This window comes from Phaseolus vulgaris, chromosome 3 (genome assembly GCF_000499845.2).
Source record: "Phaseolus vulgaris cultivar G19833 chromosome 3, P. vulgaris v2.0, whole genome shotgun sequence".
NCBI classification, from domain to species: domain Eukaryota; kingdom Viridiplantae; phylum Streptophyta; class Magnoliopsida; order Fabales; family Fabaceae; genus Phaseolus; species Phaseolus vulgaris.
The window spans coordinates 7,377,913-7,399,291 of record NC_023757.2 but is presented as its reverse complement, the minus strand read 5'-3'; the positions used below and the strand labels follow the sequence as shown (position 1 = coordinate 7,399,291).

The window sequence follows — 21,379 nt, the reverse complement described above, 5'->3', positions numbered from 1 at the left end:
TTTTATTTTGTTACAATAATAAAATGCAAAATTTATAAAACGTTAAAGATAAATATAATGTATTATATTGTAAATATTAATACAATATTTGTTATAACTTGCTGCGCATAAATCTCTTAATGAGTAAATTAATAAATGTATTATATTTTTTTTTGTGCTAACAAATATACTATTTCTTGTTTTTCGTGTTCATGTTTGTTTTTTATGTTTCGAGTGAGTTAAAGAAGTTAATATAAAAGAGCTTTTATAAATTAATTTTAGTTTTTAGAAAAAGTTATTTTGTTTTTTTTCTGTTGGAAATGTTATAGGGAATTTATTTTAAATGCAGGTGTAGTTGTGAAAACCACCTAATGAGAAGAATTGTTGAAATGGTTGTCCATTGGAATTTATTTTATGAATTGTGATGCCAAATTTAGTGTTTCGCGTGAAGGAGTGGTTAACAGCAAATTTTATTTGGTGAGAGGTTGGTAGCAATGTGAATAAGTCTCTTGGCGAATAAAATAATCGTTTATGACATGGATTCCGTTGGCTCTTGAGGTCAACTTTTGTTTTTCACCAAATTTCTTCTCTGCTTCTGACATGTTATCTATGCCAAGTCAACTCTGCAATCTTTTTTTTTTCTCTTTTCTCACGGCTATTATTAACTCATTCAATTATATACACTAACCATGTTTATAACACTATACCAGTTATTAATTCTATGAACTTTTGCATATCTCATATTTTAATTCTTGTCTGAAAAAATTTAAATAAATCCATTTCTCCAAAATTACAAATTACAAGAGTATATACAGCAGAAAAAAGTAACCATGTTCTGGTTGATGCTTAAGGAATCCAACATATATGCACCAGAATTTAAATTTGCTCAAGAATTGTTACACCAACTTGAAGATTTCATAACAGTGATGATGACTACCCAAAAATGGCCCTTGGAGGAAATTTCCTTTTCTGCTTGTCACGTGCAATCTCAATGCAAACTTGATCAACCATTCCCAGAAAATCCTTCACTATGAGAAACAATTGAAGATTGTCTTCTGCAGTTTCTTTTGAAGCTCCTCCTTGATAATACTGTGTTGTTTTATTGACAAGCTGCAATACACTTGTTTGCTTCTCCCTCAATAATTTCAGCTCTTCCTCAGCCTTTCTAAGAAAATGATCCATTTCTTTTGCAAAATGTCCTCCTTCACTATTCTCACACAAGGAAACCAGTTCTTGAACTTTGACTAACCGGGTTGAGAGGGCTGAGATTGAACTCACTAAATTGTTAAAATCTATTTGTGCTGCTTTCTTAACATTGGATAACTCAGAACTGATCCCTCCTACAATTGGCAATCCTAGTGTCACATATTCCCTTTCTATCAGTTCAGTTGAAGCAGCATTATTCTCATAGTTTCCATTGCTGCTACTGCTGCTGCTCCTACTGCTGCTACTTCTCAGGCTGTCATTGCGGTTAAGTGCAACCCGTTTTCCCTCAGAACGAACTACCTCTTCAACCACAAAGTGAAGTAATGTGGTTTTTCCATCGGTGCTCTTAACATCAGAGAGTTTCCTTAGAGAAACCAAATTGAAAGCTTGTGCATTGCCCCTTGCAGTTCCTGCATTCATTCGGTTTCCTGCCTTGAGCACTGCTTCAAGAAGCTTCACAAAGAGTCCTTTGCTTTTAAGCTCCTTACATCCCAGTTCAATGGTCTGCAGAGATTCCTTGGTTTCTTGAATCTCAGAGTCATAGTTCAACCTGAATAGCATTGCATTCAAGCGCTTATAAGCTGAGGGAACAGCTTTGAGGATATTATAAAGGAAAGATTCAGCTGCTGCAAGTCTTGCTGGGTCTCCTTTGTATTCAAGGATAAGAGATTGCTCTTCTTCTGTTGGGGAAACTCTAGCAAGCTTTTCAAGGGTATCTGGTTTGAGGCCCTTACCATCAGTGAGTGCATCTACAATTTCACCTACTGAGACTGCAATAGATTTGAGAACAATAGCAATGTTCTGTGATTTTCTCGGGTCAAGAAGGAAAATTTTTGCAGATGTAGCTGAGGCATCCTTGCTTGGAATGGCTGAGTGACTTGTTCCCTTGGGAGATTTCCGGTTGGTCGCCACATAACCGAAGAGAGCTTCCATGAGATCTTGATCAACCCTGAAGTATTGTGTTGGATGATCAGTAAAGTCTAAGCTGGAATGATCAAAATGTACATTTTATTTTACAAAACATAACACATGAGGATTACCTGAAAGAGCCACGATCAACTTTGTCCCAAACCATGGAGTGATCAGCATTATTAGTATTCACCTTATCCCAATGCAGAGGCTTCAGCTTCACTTGGTCATTGCTGGTTTCTGGGATGCCTTTTCCTGAAGAGTTTCTTTGCTTAACAGCCGGAATTTCAATGGGAGCAGGTGGTGGTTTTGATGAGGAAGGAGGAGGAGGAGGAGGTGGTGCTGGACTCCTTCTGGCTGGGATTGGGGGAGGGGGAGGTGCCGGCACAGGATTATTCGCTTTCGGAACTGCTGAAATAGAAATAGAGGATGAAGGTGTTGATGGTGAAATTGGAGGGGGTGGAGTTGATGGCCGAGTTGGAGAGTCTGGTTTCTGAGCACCCTTGATAACAACCCCAGCTGATGAAGGAAGAGTAGAAGTGGTAGGAACAGAAGCAGCAGGAGAAGAAATTGGTGAAAATCTGTATGGTTCATCCTCTTCTGGAGATACATTCAAGTGGGAAGTTGAAGATTTCCCTCTAAGGAGAGGAACTTCTTGGACGGACTTAGACTTCTTCACATCATTTTCATCATGCCCATCTTCTTGTTCTTTGTTTCTGGGACTACTCAAAACCTCCTTATGTAGATCCTTGTTAGAGTTCTTCCCTTGAAGCTTTCTCCAATAAACAACATCCAAACCATCCTCATCCACAATCAACCCCTTCACATTTCCATCAATTCTCTCAAACCCATTTCCCTGAGGCACAACACGATTATCTCCACCAGAAGCAGTGTTACTTATCACCTCTCTCTTTCTCTTTCTGGCCCTCAAGCACCTCTGCACCAAAAAGAAAACCAAACCACAAAAAACTATGGTGCTGGCGGCAGTTGCAGCCACCGCCTTGGCTATCTTACCACCGGAAGAGCCACGGGCAGGTGCTGTGTTATCAGTTGGTGGTGGAGGTGGTTGAGTCTGTGGTGATGTCTCGGGTTGCTGAGGTGCTGAAGTTTGATTTGGATAGAAAGTTTCAATGTTCTGAGGAGGAGAAGTGGTGGTTTGGCAATGACAGGTTGGTATTGAGAAAGTGTTGAGAAGTAAAAGAAAAAAAAGGGTCAGAAAAGGGAAGGATTGAAGCATCATATTGAAAGGCACAAAGCGAGGAAAGGAAGATTGTGAGAAAACTATGATGTTCTGGTTTTTGTGTTCATTGATAAGTGCAAGTTTTTTGTCCTTCTTTGTCTAAAGATAGTTGATTTAGTTGGCTGACAGTTTCAAAACAGTGGAAGCGGTTACTTGCAGTTGTTGTTCCGGGAAGCGGTGTAGAGGGATGATTTGTTTGGATATGGAAGAGTCGGTGTTGGTGTGTGTCATAAATGGACATGCAATGCAGCTGGTTGGAAAGGGAAAGGTTTACTTTGTCAAACATCAAGTGAATGATGTGGTGCTATCGTGATTCAATGCCTTTGTTTTTGCCAAGAACTTGTAGTACAGTCTTCACAATTTTGACTTGGTTGTGATGTGCAATTTTATAACTAACAACTCTTATTAAACTATAGATGATGAAGGTTTAAAGTAAGAAGAAAAGGAACCAATTCCATTATGGAACTTTTAACTTTCTGGCTGAAGGAATTAGTTGTGAATTAATAGTGGTGGTGGAGCCATTTGGAGTATTTAATGTTGAGAATTGAGTACAGTGGCTCACCGAATTGGCTTTTAGTTGAGAGAGAGAAGGCAATGGCCCTCACAAAGAGACATTTTCACCATTTCTTTTTCCTTTTGCTTAAAACTTTGCCTTGGATTCTCTTCTTTTCCTTCCTTGGACGGCCATCAGAATTATTATATCTGTTTCTTAATCTAATGCACAAATGCACACAACTTTTCAAGTCCTCTCACTTTCTTACTTTGCACTTAACTTCTAATTTATCCTCTCTTTTTTTTTCTTGTTTCATCATTTAGGTGAGAATTTGACAGGTTTTACTATTTTAATGTCATGTCTGATGGATTTTTTATTTGTTGTTTCCTAGTCGTTCTTGATAATGTAGAAACTTTCAGAGTTTAATTGTATAAGTGGGTTTTCTTTTTTAAAGATTTTGAAACATTTTCTTTCAATAATATATTAAAAAAAATTATTTTTTGTCTCATCTATTCAACCAAAATTTATTTTATATTAACTCTCGTAATCTCTTCCAGTGGAAAATGGTAGTATTTAAATTTCATTGTCCAAAGATTTGATGATATGATAAAGGAAAAAAAAAAACACTTGTGATCATACAATCAACTTTACATTATGATATTTTCATCAAAAACTCTCAAAGAAATGTGGAATTAGTTGAATGATGAGTTTTAAAGGAAAAATAGAATAAAGATGATGTAAGTTCTAAATAAATATGATAAAAGGAAACTATTAGAATGAACTATGGTAAATCACTCAAAAAGTTAATTGATTGACTTTTAAAAGTAGTCACATGTAAAAGATTGTTTGATAAAAAAACTGAGTGATTAATGTGTGGTGGAAAAAAAAATATTTTCTTCATAAAAGGTTTGAGTATAAAATTTACTCAGCTAGAAAAGAACAAGGATTTCTCCATGATAATAGTGATAAAAGTGATGAATGCTCTACAAGCTGCTTAGCATAGATGATTTCTCATGATGGAAGGGAGTATAAAAAGTGTCTTAATAGCACATACCAAAGGTAAAAGTACAATAATGAAAAAAAAAATATAGTGCTAAAAAGGAGAAGTGTGAGGAACATAGTAGCATGGGTAAAAGTTGGAAGAAGTTTACACCTTACTCCTATTACAAAAACAAAGGAGAAAAACCACACTAAAAACTTTGTTGATTCAAACTAGATGTTAGATGCAAAGATTGTAACCAAACTCGGGAACATGGAAAAAGTATGGAAAAACAAACAAAAGTAGGAAAGTATATGTTGCTCATACTATACAACAATACTATATGTTATTGTAGGCAAGACAAAACATATAGTAGTAATCAAAATGTAATGGAGTTGTTTCTTTTGAGACTCCCTCATACAAATTATATTTTAGATGTTCTATTTATACTTGGACTAAGTTAGAATATATTGAGTGTGGAAAAGATAATATAGGAGAATTATTGTCTAGTTTTTGAAAAAAAGGAAGTTTAAAATATTTGATTCGTCTAGACGAGAGATTATGACCATCTAGATGAAAGATAAAAGTTTTCAAAATGAATGAAAGAAAAATGGGAGTAAGCCTCTGCAAAAGATACTAACAACTCTCTTTCATGGTATGACACAAGAGACTTCCACTCAAATTATTCTATTTTGAAACAATTGAGCTCAAGATTATAATAATTGGAGGTATGATAATATAAGTTGTGGCGTGAAATTTATAAAGATAGAGCATGAACAACTTAGCAAGGAATTGAAGGAGAATAAACTCCCAAATGATTTGCAATAAAAAAAAAATTGTTGAGATAATGCAAAAGAATGTGATGATAATTAACCCTCTCTAATAATGATTATAAAAATGTGTTAAATCCTGTTGAACATCTAAAGAAGCAAAACAAACAACCCAATGTTAAAATCATTCACCTTGAGCAAGAGAATCAATTGTCAAGGAAAGAAAAAATAGATGGTTTGGAGAGGCATCAATTCAAAGGGTCCACTTTGGTAATTCTATTATTTTTTAGAAAGAATGAACAATGAGTTTGAACTCCACAAGTTCACACATACTTTTTGAACAAGAATTTAAGAAGAAGATGGTGAAGATGACAACAATAGAGATAATAAGGATAACAATAAAGAGGAAGATGACAACGACCAAAATAATCATAATTATAATTACTATTTATAGGAGTATTACATTTATGAATATCAACTAGAAAATATAATAACAAAAGTACTTCTAAAGTCAATTTTAAATCATTAACAATAGCACTTAGAGTATTAATTAAACATAAATAATATATGTAAAAATCTATAATTTATTCAACTCATCTACCAACACACCAAGTGTTGAGTAAATGTTACCACTTATTATTTTTTTTATCCAATGAAAACTCTTAAAATTTATTGGTGTAAATGAGATTTTATTGTGATTGTGAAACATTATATTATGAAAACATACAAAATATTTTCTTCTTCAATTGTATCTATCTATGTTCAACCAAAATTTATTTCACACCCATTATGTTAATCTCCTTCTTTATTAACATTTTAACCGATCGTAGTTTAGAAGAATGAAGTAACATTTTGCAATAAAATTTTAGCCTAACAAAATGAATATTTAGTAGCAAATGTGAATTCTCAAAGTGAGTGTGACGTGGAGCAGGAACATATTTTGGAACTAGTTTTGTTGTATGGAAGTGACGATATGCATAGATACAAATTGAAACAAGATATTTAGTGGTGTGGGGGTGGGCGTAGTAAAATGTTTTGTTTACACCACAGACAGCGTCAAATTCATACAAGCCCGTAAATGTGAATGGAAAACCTTAGTGGATAAAGGAGAAACTCTTTATCCTTTGACTTTGAAAAGCCTTTAGTACAAGACAAATTAAGATATTCCCACTACCGTGTTTGGACATAAAATATATCACAGAAGGACTTTTTCAAACGTTTATGGCTTTCTCAGTTACACATTTTAATTTTACGCGTTACACACAAAGTTCTTTTTTTTTAAAATTAAAATTCATGTTAGTCAACATCATATTAAAAATAACATAAAATTTAAAAAGAAATTGAGACTAGACCAAACCCATGTGAAAAAAAAAAAAACTCTCTAGAATAATTTAAGCCATTAAGTTTAAATAAAAAATTTAGAAATAAAAACAAGAAAATAAAAAAAATTATTTTCTATGTGTAGCTTTCGGAGACCATAAAAAACGATTAAATCCCAAAAATTCAATCAGATGATCCTCATTTATGTTTAACCGCGGTAATAAAATTTTATAATATTGTTGCACCTAACTATTACTATTTCTTCGGTTGACATGCATCTTTGATTATTTTATTATTTTTGTGTCTAGATTGGTTCATAATTTTATTTTTAAAAAGTTTTCATGTTAAGTATCATTATGAAACTTGACATCTCAGGTAGGCTGACACCTTAATTATCAACAATCATCTACCACCACACGAAAAAAAAAATTATTAAAAAAGAAAAAAGAAAGAAAATACAAACAAATATGGGGGACTAGACCAAAATTCATATATAAAAAACCTAAGAAAATTGATACTTGGTAATTTATGCCTATTAATAAAGAATTTTAATAAAAGACTAGATGGAAGTCTATTATACCAATAAAATTGTTCTTTGTGAATATATCTTAAGTTAGCAAGTTTGTCAGCACATGCATTCCCTTCACGAAAAATATGAGAAATCCTAAACCTGATTTTCCCACAATAATTAAGGCAAGTGTTCTACCTATTATGAAGAATCCAAGGAATATTAGTTTTATCAATAAATGCAGCACAAACCAAGGCAGAATCACACTCAAGCCATAAACTAGTAAGATCCATCTTTTTAGCTTCTTCAATAGCATGTATAACTCCATAAAACTCAACAATCAAAACAATCTGAATATCAAGGAAAGCATAGAAACAACCAATAAAATCCCTCATACTCGCATAGAAAATACCACCACAAACTGCAAGACCAGGAGAACCCCTAGCTACACCATCAGTATTAATTTTAACTCAACCTGATGAAGGAAACTGCCATCTAAGGAAGAGGATGAAGAACTTTGTCAATCCGAATATTAATATCAAAGATCTTAAGCACATTGAATTCGAACATATCATTCCTCAAAAAGATTTTAGAATAATTACTCACTAGGCAAGTAAAATCCTTAATGATGGAAATGGTCTTGGAAAGATCAATCTTAACCTGAAATCTAGCATAATTTATCATACGTCATATCATCCAAATAGAGAAGGTAATCACATCAAGTTTAATCAAATTAACCAGAGGACTATCATCGCTCTTACTAGAAAAAAGGAGATTATCCACATTAGAGAAATGAGAATTAAGAAAAAATTGTCAAACCCAACTCCAAATATACAAAGCATTAGGAAATTCAAAAAAAAAATGTTGAATAAATTCTTCCTGCTTTTCACAAAGTGTACACATAGAACATATATATAAACCTATGTGCTGAACATGTTGAACCGTAAGAAGCCGTCCATGAAAAACTTTCCAAAGTACCCGAGTTTTGAAAGGAGAAATATATTGAGAACAAATGAACTTACCCAACCACCAAAAAAACTTTTGTATCCAAGAAAATTTTTCTAGCAGATTTGATATTGAAATGATTAGATTGGTTCATAATTTAAATGAAGTTTAATTATGAAATTAGATAGAAGACTCATTTGATATATGTTGGCTGATAATTAAAGAATTAATACCGTGAGATATAATTTGAAGATAATTATATTATATATATATATATATATATATATTAAAAAGGTTTCCTTCATTTTTTTATTTTTATTTTTCATTTTACATTCTTCTCTAAACCAAAAGAAACCATTAAACAAAAGGATCTAGTCCACATATACAAGAAAAATATTTATTGAAAAAGGAATATATTTTAAGAAATTAATATCATAGTTTCAGTTTAAGTAATAAGGTTCAGAAAAAGAAAAGATTCATGAAATCTTCAGAGAGACTTTAATCACAACTATATACTTTTTCCATACAGAAAATGAATATAACTATTGCGTTGTTAGACCGTTAGAGAAGAGTTTATGCGATGATGTGTATGGAAATTGAAAAGGACAAATATTAGATACATTAATAGGTTTAATTATATTTTTAATTTTACTATTAATTTATTTTGTTAAATTTTGTCTCATTATTAATAATTTTTTTAATCAAGTCTCTCCATTCCCAAATGCTTTCAATTTATGGATAATAATGTATACTTGTAATTTATGAAATTAATTATATTAATTTCAATAGAGAAAATAGTTATATTAATTTCAATAGAGAAAATAGTTATATTATTTCAATTTTAAAAATTCCAATCTATTATTGATTTTTTAAAATTGAAGAATTTGATTGAATATTTTATTAATATATAAATCAAATTGAAAAAGATAAATGATAATATAAATAGTTAAGTGTAAATTAATATTATTAGGATTTTTTATAAAAAAAAATATAAAACTGACAATTCGTGGTAATAGTTTAGATAGTGAGAGACTTGTAGACTTTAGTGTTATTTCCACAACTTTTGAAGCTTGAAAGAGCCACACACTACCAGTCAAAAATAAAACTACACATTTCGGTCATCTTACGAGTCTTCGAAGCTTACTTTGGCTTTTCTATTGTGTTTTCTTCAACTAAAAGACCTTACATCTTCGAAGTTTGCATTTTTCCATCACTGTTATAAATCTAATATTTCTAGTTAAAATTAAAATTGTGAATCACAAATTATGAGAGCTACTAAACTATGTTTTATATTGCAAATAACCTCACATGAGAGTTGAATGTTAAGATTGTGAAGCTTGGAGTGACAAAAAGTTTCAGCCTCATCCGTTTTGGTTTGATTCGTTTTGGCCTGAGTCAATACTGGTATGTCAAAAAGGAGTTGGGGCGGGTTGGTCGCCAAGGTTATATGGGCTCAAATTGGTAATCGACTCCATCATAGGGTAGGTTGGCATACTAGCCCGTCACTTTTCAATTTTTTTGTTTGTTTTAGATCTATTTATTTGGTTGTAGTCATTGATAACAAAATAAAGTAAATATCAACAATATTTCAATGAATCAAATGATGTATAAAAATTTAATGTAAATAAAGTTCTATGTAAAACGTTGATCACTACCAACTTTAATTCCAAAAGCATGAGATTTCTCTTTAAAAGTGTCAAAAATAAAGAAGAGCGGGTTTGCGGGCTAACCCACCCGTCCCACCTATGGTCTGTCGGATTGGTGGGTTAGGTGAGTCGGGTCAATATATGTTGGCGGGTTTAAAAGGTTAATTTCAAAAACATGAGATTTCTCTTTAAAATTGTAAAAAATAAAGAAGGGCGGGTTTGCCGGCTAACCCACCCGTCCCGCCTGTGGTCTGTCGGGTTGGTGGGTTAGGTGAGTCAGGTCAATATAGGTTGGCGGGTTTAAAAGGTTGACCCACCCCACCTAAGTGAAATGGGCTGGCAGCCCAGCCTGCCAGACCCGATCCACTTTGTCATCCCTAGTTAAACTAGTTTTGAACCAAAAATTACTTTGAAAATATAATACTTATATTGAATCAATGATAATTTTGAAAATTAATTGAATAATATATTATTAATTATAAACACAATAAATTTGGATAACCATATCAAAAGTGTACCACTATTCAAACACGCACTAGTACAAAATAACAGTAGGGACATCCCATAGACGACAACTAACAGATATAAGTCGTCTAATAAAACACAATGACAATTTTAAAATTAAAATAAGTATAAGCGACGATTCACACTAAAATCGTAGTCTATATAAAATTTAAACACATAGGCGACGATTATTCAGAGAAACTGTTACTTAAAAGCTTGGCATAGATTACTATGGCCAAACATAGTCTAATGTTCAAATTTTTTTTAATAGGCGATGGTTATTAGGTAAAATCGTCGTCTATATGCATGTTTATGTTATCCTGGCAGAGCGCGCCTCAATTATGTGTTCTTCATTTGTACAACTCTCTCTTCTTCTCTGCACCCTCGCTCTCTTTCGTGTTTCCTCCATTGCTTCTCCCTTGCTCCATTCCTCTAACACTCACTTGCTCCATCACATTTTCTTCACTGCTTTCTTTGATCACTGCTTCCAGGGCTTTTCCACTACTGCATTGGTTCATTCTTCGCTATGTGTGCTTCTCCTCCGCCTTTGCTCCTCGTGCCTTGAGAGTCATTGTCCACCAAGTTTCTTTTAGCCCTCCTACCCACCACCACCTGGCTAGTAAACTTACTATTTTATTTTTATTGTTATATATTTATTTATTTTTTGTTTTTGTAGTTATTATTTTTTACGAGCTCAATATATGTTCAATTATAAGTATAATTTATTTTAGTTAAAATTGTTAAATTGGAAATTTTAAGTTAGAATTGTTAGGTTAGAATTATTAAGTAGTTAGATTAATAGTTATATTTGTAAAGTTAGAATTGTAAATTATAATTGATTGATTTATATTGGATTTGATGTTTTTTAATGAATTGTGTGATACATGTTGGTATTGGGTCTAGGGATATTCGACACCCAAAAAGTCACTAAAAAAAATCACTTTTAGCGACCACCAAATTCGGTCGTTAAAATCACTATAATCGGTCGCTAATCATATCTGCGACCGAAACAGTCACCAAATAAAGATGGAAGCGAAAACCCTGGTCGCAAAGCCGTTAGAGACCGAATTATAAAGTGGTCGCTAATTTGCAACCGAAATTTCGGTGGCTAAATCGGTCGCAGGAAATTTGGTCACCAAAATTTAGAAACTAAATTAGCAATCGAAAATTCGGTTGCTAAACTTGTCGCAAATAAATTTAGTCACCAAAATTCGAAAACCAAATTAGCAACCGAAATTTCGGTGACTAAATCGGTCGCAGAAAATTTGGTCACAGAAATTCAAAACCCAAATTAGCTACCCAAATTTCGGTGGCTAAATCGGTGGCTGAATTAGAAGGTGATAGTGACCACCATTTTCGATCGCTAAAAAAAAATCTTTTGGTGACTATTTTGGTGGCTAAATGGAGACTTCTACAGCGACAGATTTGATTTCGGTGGCTAAATAGCCACCAAATCAATTTCGGTGGCTATTTTTATTTGTATTATTAATACCTATTTAAAATGGTATTTTGACCATTTTATAAAAAAATTCAGACCTGCTTATAGAGATACTCAAAATTCAATCAAACTAAATTGTAATGAACTTCAAATACATAGTTTAAGAAGAAGTTGTGCTCAAATTAAAGGTAAATCATACTACACAACTAAAACTGTGGAAAACTAGTTAAAAGAGTCAAATCTATGATATAATTCAACATATAACTAATCTTCTTCTGAACTGTCATCTCTACTCTGGTCTCCTTTATGATGTCCACTGATAGTAGGATCTGAAGAGCCTGATGCGGGATTATTCATTTGAATGTGTTGTAGGATGAGTTGCATCCTCTCATCTTGTTTATGCATGTGTTCACTTTGCTCTTCATGAGTTTTCATCAATAGCTCCATCTTTTCTTCAAGTGTTCGCTCCTTGACACGTTTTGTCATAAGTTCATCATTTAGCTTTTGAATAATCTCACGCATTTCTTCTATTTGATGGACTACTGGAGCTTGACTTGCAGCAGAGTGAGCACTTGTTGAACTATTAAACCTTTTGCTCAATACACCAAGACCATAGACATTCCCTTTTTTATTTTCACTTCCAACAACATCGATATATATTTCATTGTCATCAATAGAGGCAACATGAGAGTTTTGCGAAGATGCGCTTTCAAGCATTTGCTGTTGTTGGGCTTCTTCTCGACGTTTCTTATATTTCTCCTAAAAATGAAGTCAAATTGATTATTGCGAAGAAAACATATAGTAAAAATTAAACTATAACAAATTTTAAACATACCGCAAGGTCGCGAGTCTTGTCATTAACCCATTGTCCAGTCTTCAATTTCTTTGTTCTCTCTACAACCTCCCAAGCAGTTGGTTATCGTTCAAGCTCTTTAGTCTACATAAATTCAATAAAAAGATATAATAGATTGTATTTAAATTAAATATAGAAAGAGAAGAAATATAATAATATTACCATTTTCTCAAAGTGAGCTGCGGTAGATATGGAACCACCACAGTAGGTTGAGGCTCCCTTCTCAACAGCCCGATTTGCCTTGGCAATAGCACTCTTGTTCTGGAATTCTGTAGAACTCCAATGCTGGTCCAAGGTTGCTCGAACAAGTTGTGGAATCCAGGTCCCCTTATCTTGACCATGCCTAACTTTACTCAAGGCATTTTTAAAGATACGGGAGGCTTTTGTATCAAAAATGGATCTAATGAGTTGGTCTTGTTCCATATCCCACCTATACTCTTTCTGCATGTAAAATAAATTAGAAAAAAAACATTGTAGAAAAATAAAATATCATTTTAAATGTAATCATAACTCAAATTACCTTGAACTCTCCAAACCATCTATCTCTAAGCTCAAGACGAACCTTCTTCCAAGTGGGACTGGGTTCATCATATTTTTGCTTGATGATTCATGAGATTACATTGGAAGGTCCATTTGCAAGTGAAAAACTATGTTCAAAACATATTGTCAAAAACATAAACTCTCTCTTCATGCACATGGAAGGCGGAAGGTTGTATGGGGTTAGGATAACTGGCCAACAAGAATAACTTTTTCCATATTGACCAAAAGGATTAAACCCATCTGCACATAAACCTAATCTGACATTTCTTGGGTCTTGACTAAAATCTGGATGCATTCTATCAAAATGCTTCCAAGTTTCTCCATCAGATGGATGAGACAAAATAGACGGGTCCCTTTGATTCTCACTATGACATCTCATGTGAGGTGCAGTTGCCATTGAAGAGTATAACCTTCTAAGTCTAGGAATGATGGGAAAGTACCACATTTTCTTAATAGCAATTTTCTTTTCAATTCCCCTCCTAGTGACTGTCTTATATCGCTCCATTCCACAAATAAAGCAATTAGTTATACTTTTATGACAATGTTCCCTATAATACAACATGCATCCTTTTGGACAACAATCAATTTTCGTACAACCCAAACCCAATTTTTCCACTAACTTCTTAGCTTGGAAAAAATTATTAACCATTCGATGATCTTTGGACATAGTCTCCCCCATAAGTTGGACCATTCTATTGAAACATCCTTCAGACATATTATAATCAGATTTCAAGCTTAGAGCTTCCAAAGAAGTTGACAATTCTGAGTGATTCTCGCATCCTTCCCACAAGGGTGCTTGTGCAGCAGCAAGCATGTTAAAAAAATTTCGAGTTTCAAGATCAGGATTTTCCTCCATGTACTCAGATCCAATAACACTCTCTGGTTGCATGCAATGTGCATTTGAGGGCCCCACATGATCCATTATCATTTTATGGAAACGACCTAATTCTTCTCTTTGTTCACAAGTTCCATAACATGAACTGGCAACATCCACTGGGGGGGATTGTGGTAATTCTTCACCATGATTTGTCCACCAATAATAATTAGGCATGAATCCCTCTTGATAAAGATCCCACCCAACTTGATCAACATACTTGAAAACTTTACAACTACATTTAATACAAGGACATCTTAACATTTCACCTTGTTCTTGAAACTTTTCTTGACTAATAACATATTGTAGGAACTCATACACTCCTTCTCTAAATTCCTCTGTCAAATGTTTGTTTCTGTCCAATCTTTTATACATCCACTTTCTACCTTCGGGGATTTCCATTAATGCAATCTGACTACAACAAATTCTTGATGTATACACTTGTTTTAGGAGAGAGAAAACAGGACACTGAATGGAGAAAGTAAAAAATAGATGCAAATATGAAAGTATTGGGTTGACAGGAAGAGAAGCATACCTTTGTTGGTTCACTTTGTGACTGATCTTCGGAGGAGGTTCTATTATTTATATAGAGCTGCTGCTATATATATTTTTCCTGTAGACAAGAGAGATGAAGAATGTCATATTGAATCAAAAGATCATTTAAATAAGTAAAACTAGCTTCAGCCTAATAATAAAGGTTTAGTCACCATCATGGAAAACTAATACAAAGTGAGATATAATCAACCATTGATTAGCCATATTGCCAACAGTTTCATCCCGATATCATACAAAAGAATAAGAAAGAAGAAACTACAAACTAAGAAAATGAATGCAGAGGCAAGTTTAGAACAGAGGGAAAAATCTTTTACCTTTTATTTTTTAAAGTTCAACCATTAATTTGGTCCCTATAGTTGAACAAACTTTACATTTTAGTCTCATGTAAAGATCATATTTTTAGTCTTATACATACTATTGTAATCTCTTTTAATTTCTATGAATTTAAACATTGAGACTAACAGATTAAAAATGGTATGCATAAAAATTAAAAGTAATCGAAATAATGAGTGAGTTTACAATGTTGATGACCTTAAAGAGGTTGTGGCTGCCCATAAAGAGGATCGCCTAAGAAAAGCAATGGAAGCACAGACAATCATTGCTGAAGAATCTAAGCAATTCGAAGCTTGGAGGGACTCGCTGGAAACTGTCCCTACAATTAAAAAATTGCGGGCTTATGCGGAAAGAATCAGGCTCGCTGAGCTTGAGAGATGCTTAACTAAGATGGGTGATGATATACCTAAAAAAAAAATCGGAGGGTTGTGGATGATCTTAGTCGGGGTATAGTGAATAAGTTGCTTCTTGGTCCAATGCAACATTTATGGTGCGATGGGAATGACACTCGGACTCTTAGTGAGACACTGGAGAACATGCATGCTTTGAATAGGATGTTCAACCTTGAAACTGAGATATCTGTTTTGGAGCAGAAGATTCGAGCGAAGGTGGAACAAAACCAGAAATGAAATCCAACACCAATTTCATTGATCATAATGATTTATTCTCTCCATTAGTCATGTGTTTTCACCCTGTTCTTCCGCGGCCATTTGGCTTTTTATTATACAAAATGAAGTGTTTTGTTGAGCTTTTTATTTACCTCAAATAATATTTTTCTAAAATGTGTCCCAGTATTGGGAATGTTAATTGTAAATGTCGAGCTTCTATATTAGAGAGAGGATTGGTTTTGCACTACCCTTGTCTTTCTTGGTCCAGGTTTATTCACACTTTTTGTTAGTTTTTTAGATTTTGTAAACAATATATTTGGAACCAATCAGTTGTTGATCTACAAGCATTGTTTTTGGAGTGTTTCTTATATGTGTTGTAACTGGCTTTGACTAGCAATCTCGACTAGGACGAGAGATTATGAAACTGAGCTCTGGGGTTATTTTACCTCTACATTGAAGGCTGTCCATTGGCCAGTTAAAGCAGTGAAATTAGGAAAGTTGATTAAAGGGAGATGAGATCAGTTTAAAAACAGAAACACAAGTAAAAAAGCTAGGAAAACAAATTGTGATGAATAGCAAAGCTATATTAAAAAATATGTCAGTAATATTTCCTCTTTACTAATATTCCTTTCCTTTTTGTTTGTTTGGCTATTTGAAAGAGACATTTTTTTTTACTTTATTTATATATATTTAATATTATCATATTCTCAAATATCGTATATTTTTAAATACTTTATACATACACATATCTTGCATGAAAGTGAAATAAGAGGAAAGGCTATAATTAATTAGAGAGAAGTTAATAAAAGAGATTATTTTTTAGTTTTGCGTTATTTCCCTAGAAATCTGTAGAAAAAGAATAATAAGGTGCTCTCCTGTTGTAGAATGTCTATTGCTTGAAATAATTTATAAGAATTGATAAATTTATTATATAACTTCAATTACACCTTTTACTAAACTACCTATTGAATATTTAAACTATTGTTGGTTTGTTAAAACTTTGATTTTATTGAGTGAAAAAGACAATGCAACTCATAAATTTAAAATAAAACAATTCATATTTATTACCTCTGAAACCGTAGATAAGAGATAAAATAAGGCAAAAAATAGTTTTAAAAATGAGACAAATATCTAAAAACTGACAGCAAAATCTGTCCAATCCCACCTCCCCTTATGGTTTGGGTGGAAGGAGCTTGTTGAGCCAACACACATACATTGAAAGAAGATCTTTTACTCGAAACAGAGCAACACAATACAGCTACAGTTGAGAACATAAGATTACAACTTATATAAGGCAGACTTGCTCAAAACTACTAAAAGCCTAAAACACTGCAAATAATAATTCACCCAAACGGCCTAGAGCATATGCATGCAATATGAGGACTGTGCCTGTGAGATCTTAAACAATGAAACTAATAAGTAATAACGCTCATTAATTAAGTTTGGTGATGATATTTGTTAAGGTACCATATCTGGGATCTAAACCCAGTACTTTATCCAATTTAATTTTTGGTTTTGACTCTTTTCAAGATGCAGACAAGTCTTCGGACCTAGGAAAGTCCGAAGATATTGCAAAAGGTATTTTAAAAGGAGCTCTTGATCTGCAAGATTCTCTAAGCATGATACGCAAGTTGCAAGAGGAGGCCTCACAGCATACAACTCTTTTTGGGAGAAAACATACTAAGAAATCAGAAAGAGACAGAATTGATGGAAGCAAGATTGGCAGAAGGCAAGCTAATCCATTTGGGGAACAAAGTAATGCAAAGGGGTTTCAAAGACCACGGCCTTCTGCAGGTGGTTCTTCAAGTAACTGCAAAGAGGAACTCAAGAAGGTGATTAAGGAGAGCTTGGTTAGGCAAAACATGTTTCCAGAGACCACTGAAGGATTTGATTCAGGTCCAGAAACTTTTTCTATAAGCACAAGCCAATGTTCTGGGGTCAGGACTAACAACAGTCTTTCTGATCCTTCTTTATCCGTAATAGCTTCAAAGATTGAAAGAGGACCTAGCCTAGTTTTCAAGCTGATGCGTTTAGAAGAAGGCCCCTCAAAATCATTTGCAGCTGTTAAGCAAAAACTGTTGGATGGTGAGATAGATATGTCAAAGGTCAGAAAGAATGATTCTATACCTGAAAGGGTTAATCCAGAACAAAGAGCCCAGAGTGAAACTCTTGACACTATGCATTTCAAAGGTATTTTGAAGGAGAGTTTTGTCAAAGATTCTAAGCTTCATGTGCATCATTTCAATGATACTAGTTCCAAGCAGTTTGTTGATTTATCTCACATTGCACTAATGAAACCTCAATGTACTCTATACCAACAATCAGAAAAAAGTACCTATATTCCAGTTCTTCCAAAAGAGTTAACAAAACTGAGAGGAGAAATATCCTCTTCTAAAACTATCAAACATAGAAAAGATTCCAGTTCCACCAACATGGGAAAAGAAATGGAAAAAGGTATCAGGAAACGGCTTAACAAAGTGGAAGGACCTAAATTTCTCAAAGAGGTTATTAAACTGGATGCAAATGGAAGCAATTCATGTGCATCATTTCAATGATACCAGTTCCAAGCAGTTTGTTGATTTATCTCACATTGCACTAATGAAACCTCAATGTACTCTATACCAACAATCAGAAAAAAAGTACCTATATTCTAGTTCTTCCAAAAGAGTTAACAAAACTGAGAGGAGAAATATCCTCTTCCAAAACTATCAAACATAGAAAAGATTCCAGTTCCACCAACATGGGAAAAGAAATGGAAAAAGGTATCAGGAAACGGCTTAACAAAGTGGAAGGACCTAAATTTCTCAAAGAGGTTATTAAATTGGATACAAATGCAAGCAATTCTGTTGAAGAATATTCAGGTAAGGTAAAACTGTATTGTCAATGAGTGATACATACTATTTAAGCAATCAAATACCTTCGTTCGCCTCCGTTTCCGTTCGCCTCCGCTCGCACCTCCGTTCGCCTCCACTCGCACCTCCGTTCGCCTCTGTTCGTACCACGACCACCACCCACAATTTCCTCCTCCTTCGACCACCTTGCAGCTTCCTCCCCACCTTTGCTTACACCACAGACCAATTTTGGGTATTTAGTGCCCTAAAAGCATCTGCAACTTCAAAATAACTTTGAAGCTTAAAAAAAACAAATCCCAAATTTTATCTAATTATCACATTATTTTTTACTGAAGCCACCTCTTCATAAATAATATTAAAAAATGTAAAATTTATATAAAATTAAAAAATAATTATTAAATAAGTATTTAAATATTCATTATAGTAAATGTGGATATTTTAATCAATTAATTATTTTTCATAATAATACATTTTATAATTTCTAACGCAGATACGTTAATAATTTTTAATTAAACAAAAATAATTTAGAAACAAGTGATAAAACTGTTATTAATAAAAGAAATTAATAATTAAAAAATTATTTATAATTTAATTTGGAAAATATATTTATTTTTAAAAATTAAAGTTATTTTAAAGAAATCATTTTATTTAAGTTTAATTATTTAGTGTAATCTATTTTTTTAAAAGGATTAATTTTATTAATAATAATATTGTGTTATGTAATTTTATTTAGAATTTTTATTTGAGCTGCTATTATAAATACAATATTTAATAAATTTTATTTAAATTTAAGAAATTATAAATATAATTGACACATATTTTTTAAATAGAAAAAGAAATTAGTAATACAACTAATTATTTTTTAAAGGGATAAGTACTCATTAATATTTAAAGTGTCTGTAATCCTTGTATAATTTTTTAAAAATAAAAATGAATTATTATTATTATTAATAGTACTAGTAAAATAAATAATTATATTTAGCGACCAAAAGAAATTCGGTGGCTACAAAATAAACGTATTTGATGGCTAATTCAAGGATAAAAATAAACAATTATATCTAGCGACCGAAACAAAATCGGTGGCTAAAACATAAATAAATTTGGTGGCTGATTCGGTGGCAAAAATAAACATTTATATTTAGCGACCAAAAGAAAATCGGTGGCTAAAAAGTAAGAATATTCGGTCGCTAATTCGGTGGTAGAAAAAAGCAAGAAAATTTAGCGACCGAAATAACATCAGTGACTAAAAAATAAACATATTCGGTCGTTAATTCGGTCGCGGATATATTTTTCCTAAGTTATTCAAAACAGCCACCACTTTAGCGACCAATGGTTTTGTCACTCTCATGTTTGGTCGCGGATTCGGTCGCAAAACTAACTAACATAATAAATAATTCATTCGGTCGCTATTTCGGTCACAGATTTGACACTACGGGTATTTGGTGGCTATTTCAGTTGCAAATTACGACCACTAATTTTCGGTCGCTAAATTCGGTGACTAAATTGTTATTTCCTTGTAGTGAGTATTGTTCTCTTTTGGAAAGTTAAGTTCATTGAGAGATCCTTAATTTTTATTATTTTTGAGGTTTAATACATTTTTTTTCTATAGTACTTATCAAATTGTTAAATTTTGTGTATGTCAAACTAAAGTTTACAAACAAAGCAATGAAAATTGTTCGGGCAATTGAATTTTGAATTTTCTGGTTAGACAATTTGAGAAAAACATTATTTTTTATTAGTTCAATAGTAAATAATGGTTAATCTACATATATTTTACGTAATTTTGATAAATTGGTAAAGTTGGTTGATTTGTCACTCCAAATCAAAATAGCTTTCTTACGCGTGAGTAGGCAAGGACCACTTTCACGTTTAGGTAATGACAACTTCCATATTCATAAAATAATTATGATTTTGTTTGCACCTTCAAAAAATGGTCATATAATATTCTTTACTTTGTTAATAATTGTTTTACTTCTTTGATTTAGTGTTAGAAAGTTTGTTCGAAAATACCCTATTCTTTTCAGGTATACTTTTTGTAGGATATTTTTTTGTTTATTTTAAAAATTAATATATTTATTAACTTTTCAAGCTTTATCATTTTAGAACATATTTTTTCATGTCATTTTAACATTCTCTTATGTCAAACACACTCTTTTAAATTTTACTTTCAATGTTACAATTTATAATAAATTCTTAAAATATAATAATTCAACTTTAATAATTATTTAGACAGTTGAAATATGTTTAAATGTTATAATTAATTCTCCTAATAATGGTAATTTATTAATTTATTAAGTTAAACTCAAGAGTTAGATGGAGAAGGAATATGAAGATAATATTCTTCACTGATTATTGTATATGTGAATGGAATATGCTGAGACATTTTTGTGTATATTGATTCCACTTGAATATTTTATTCATAGAATGAGATTAGAGTGTTCTTATGATTAATTAATTTAACCCCTCCCACTTTTTGTCTTAAGCAAATTACTAACCCAATTAGAAGGATTAAATTGTAGGTTTGGTCTATGATAAAGACAGTGGATAGAGATGGAATTTGCTTAACCTTCCAATGCTTTTTGTATTTACAGAAGAATATGAATGCACCGTTTAACTGAAATAAACAGATGGAATCATAAATTTGACAATTATTAAGAAAGCAACCTTTGTGTCTTATGTAGATAAGTTTGTCTTCTCCTTTCCCAATTTGGATTTGGTTGAACAAAAATCTTACTAATTACTTCATTTTGTCAATGTTATTGATGCCAGAGTCAATGAACGAAGCACACCTTGATGTTTCTGTATCTATTATTAGTTTATTTTGTCA

At 32.6% G+C, this 21,379-nt stretch overlaps 1 protein-coding gene across 1 annotated transcript; it reads right to left on the bottom strand.

The window, feature by feature from the left end:
• Positions 1 to 706: 706 nt before the first annotated feature.
• Positions 707 to 3,714, bottom strand: LOC137806507 (formin-like protein 4). The gene is made up of 2 exons (XM_068606669.1): positions 2,226 to 3,714; positions 707 to 2,134 (listed from the first exon to the last, which is right to left on the bottom strand). Exons 1-2 carry the CDS (start codon positions 3,332 to 3,334, stop codon positions 913 to 915), a joined length of 2,331 nt encoding a protein of 776 aa, XP_068462770.1. The 5' UTR covers positions 3,335 to 3,714; the 3' UTR covers positions 707 to 912.
• Between the last annotated feature and the right edge of the window lie 17,665 nt (positions 3,715 to 21,379).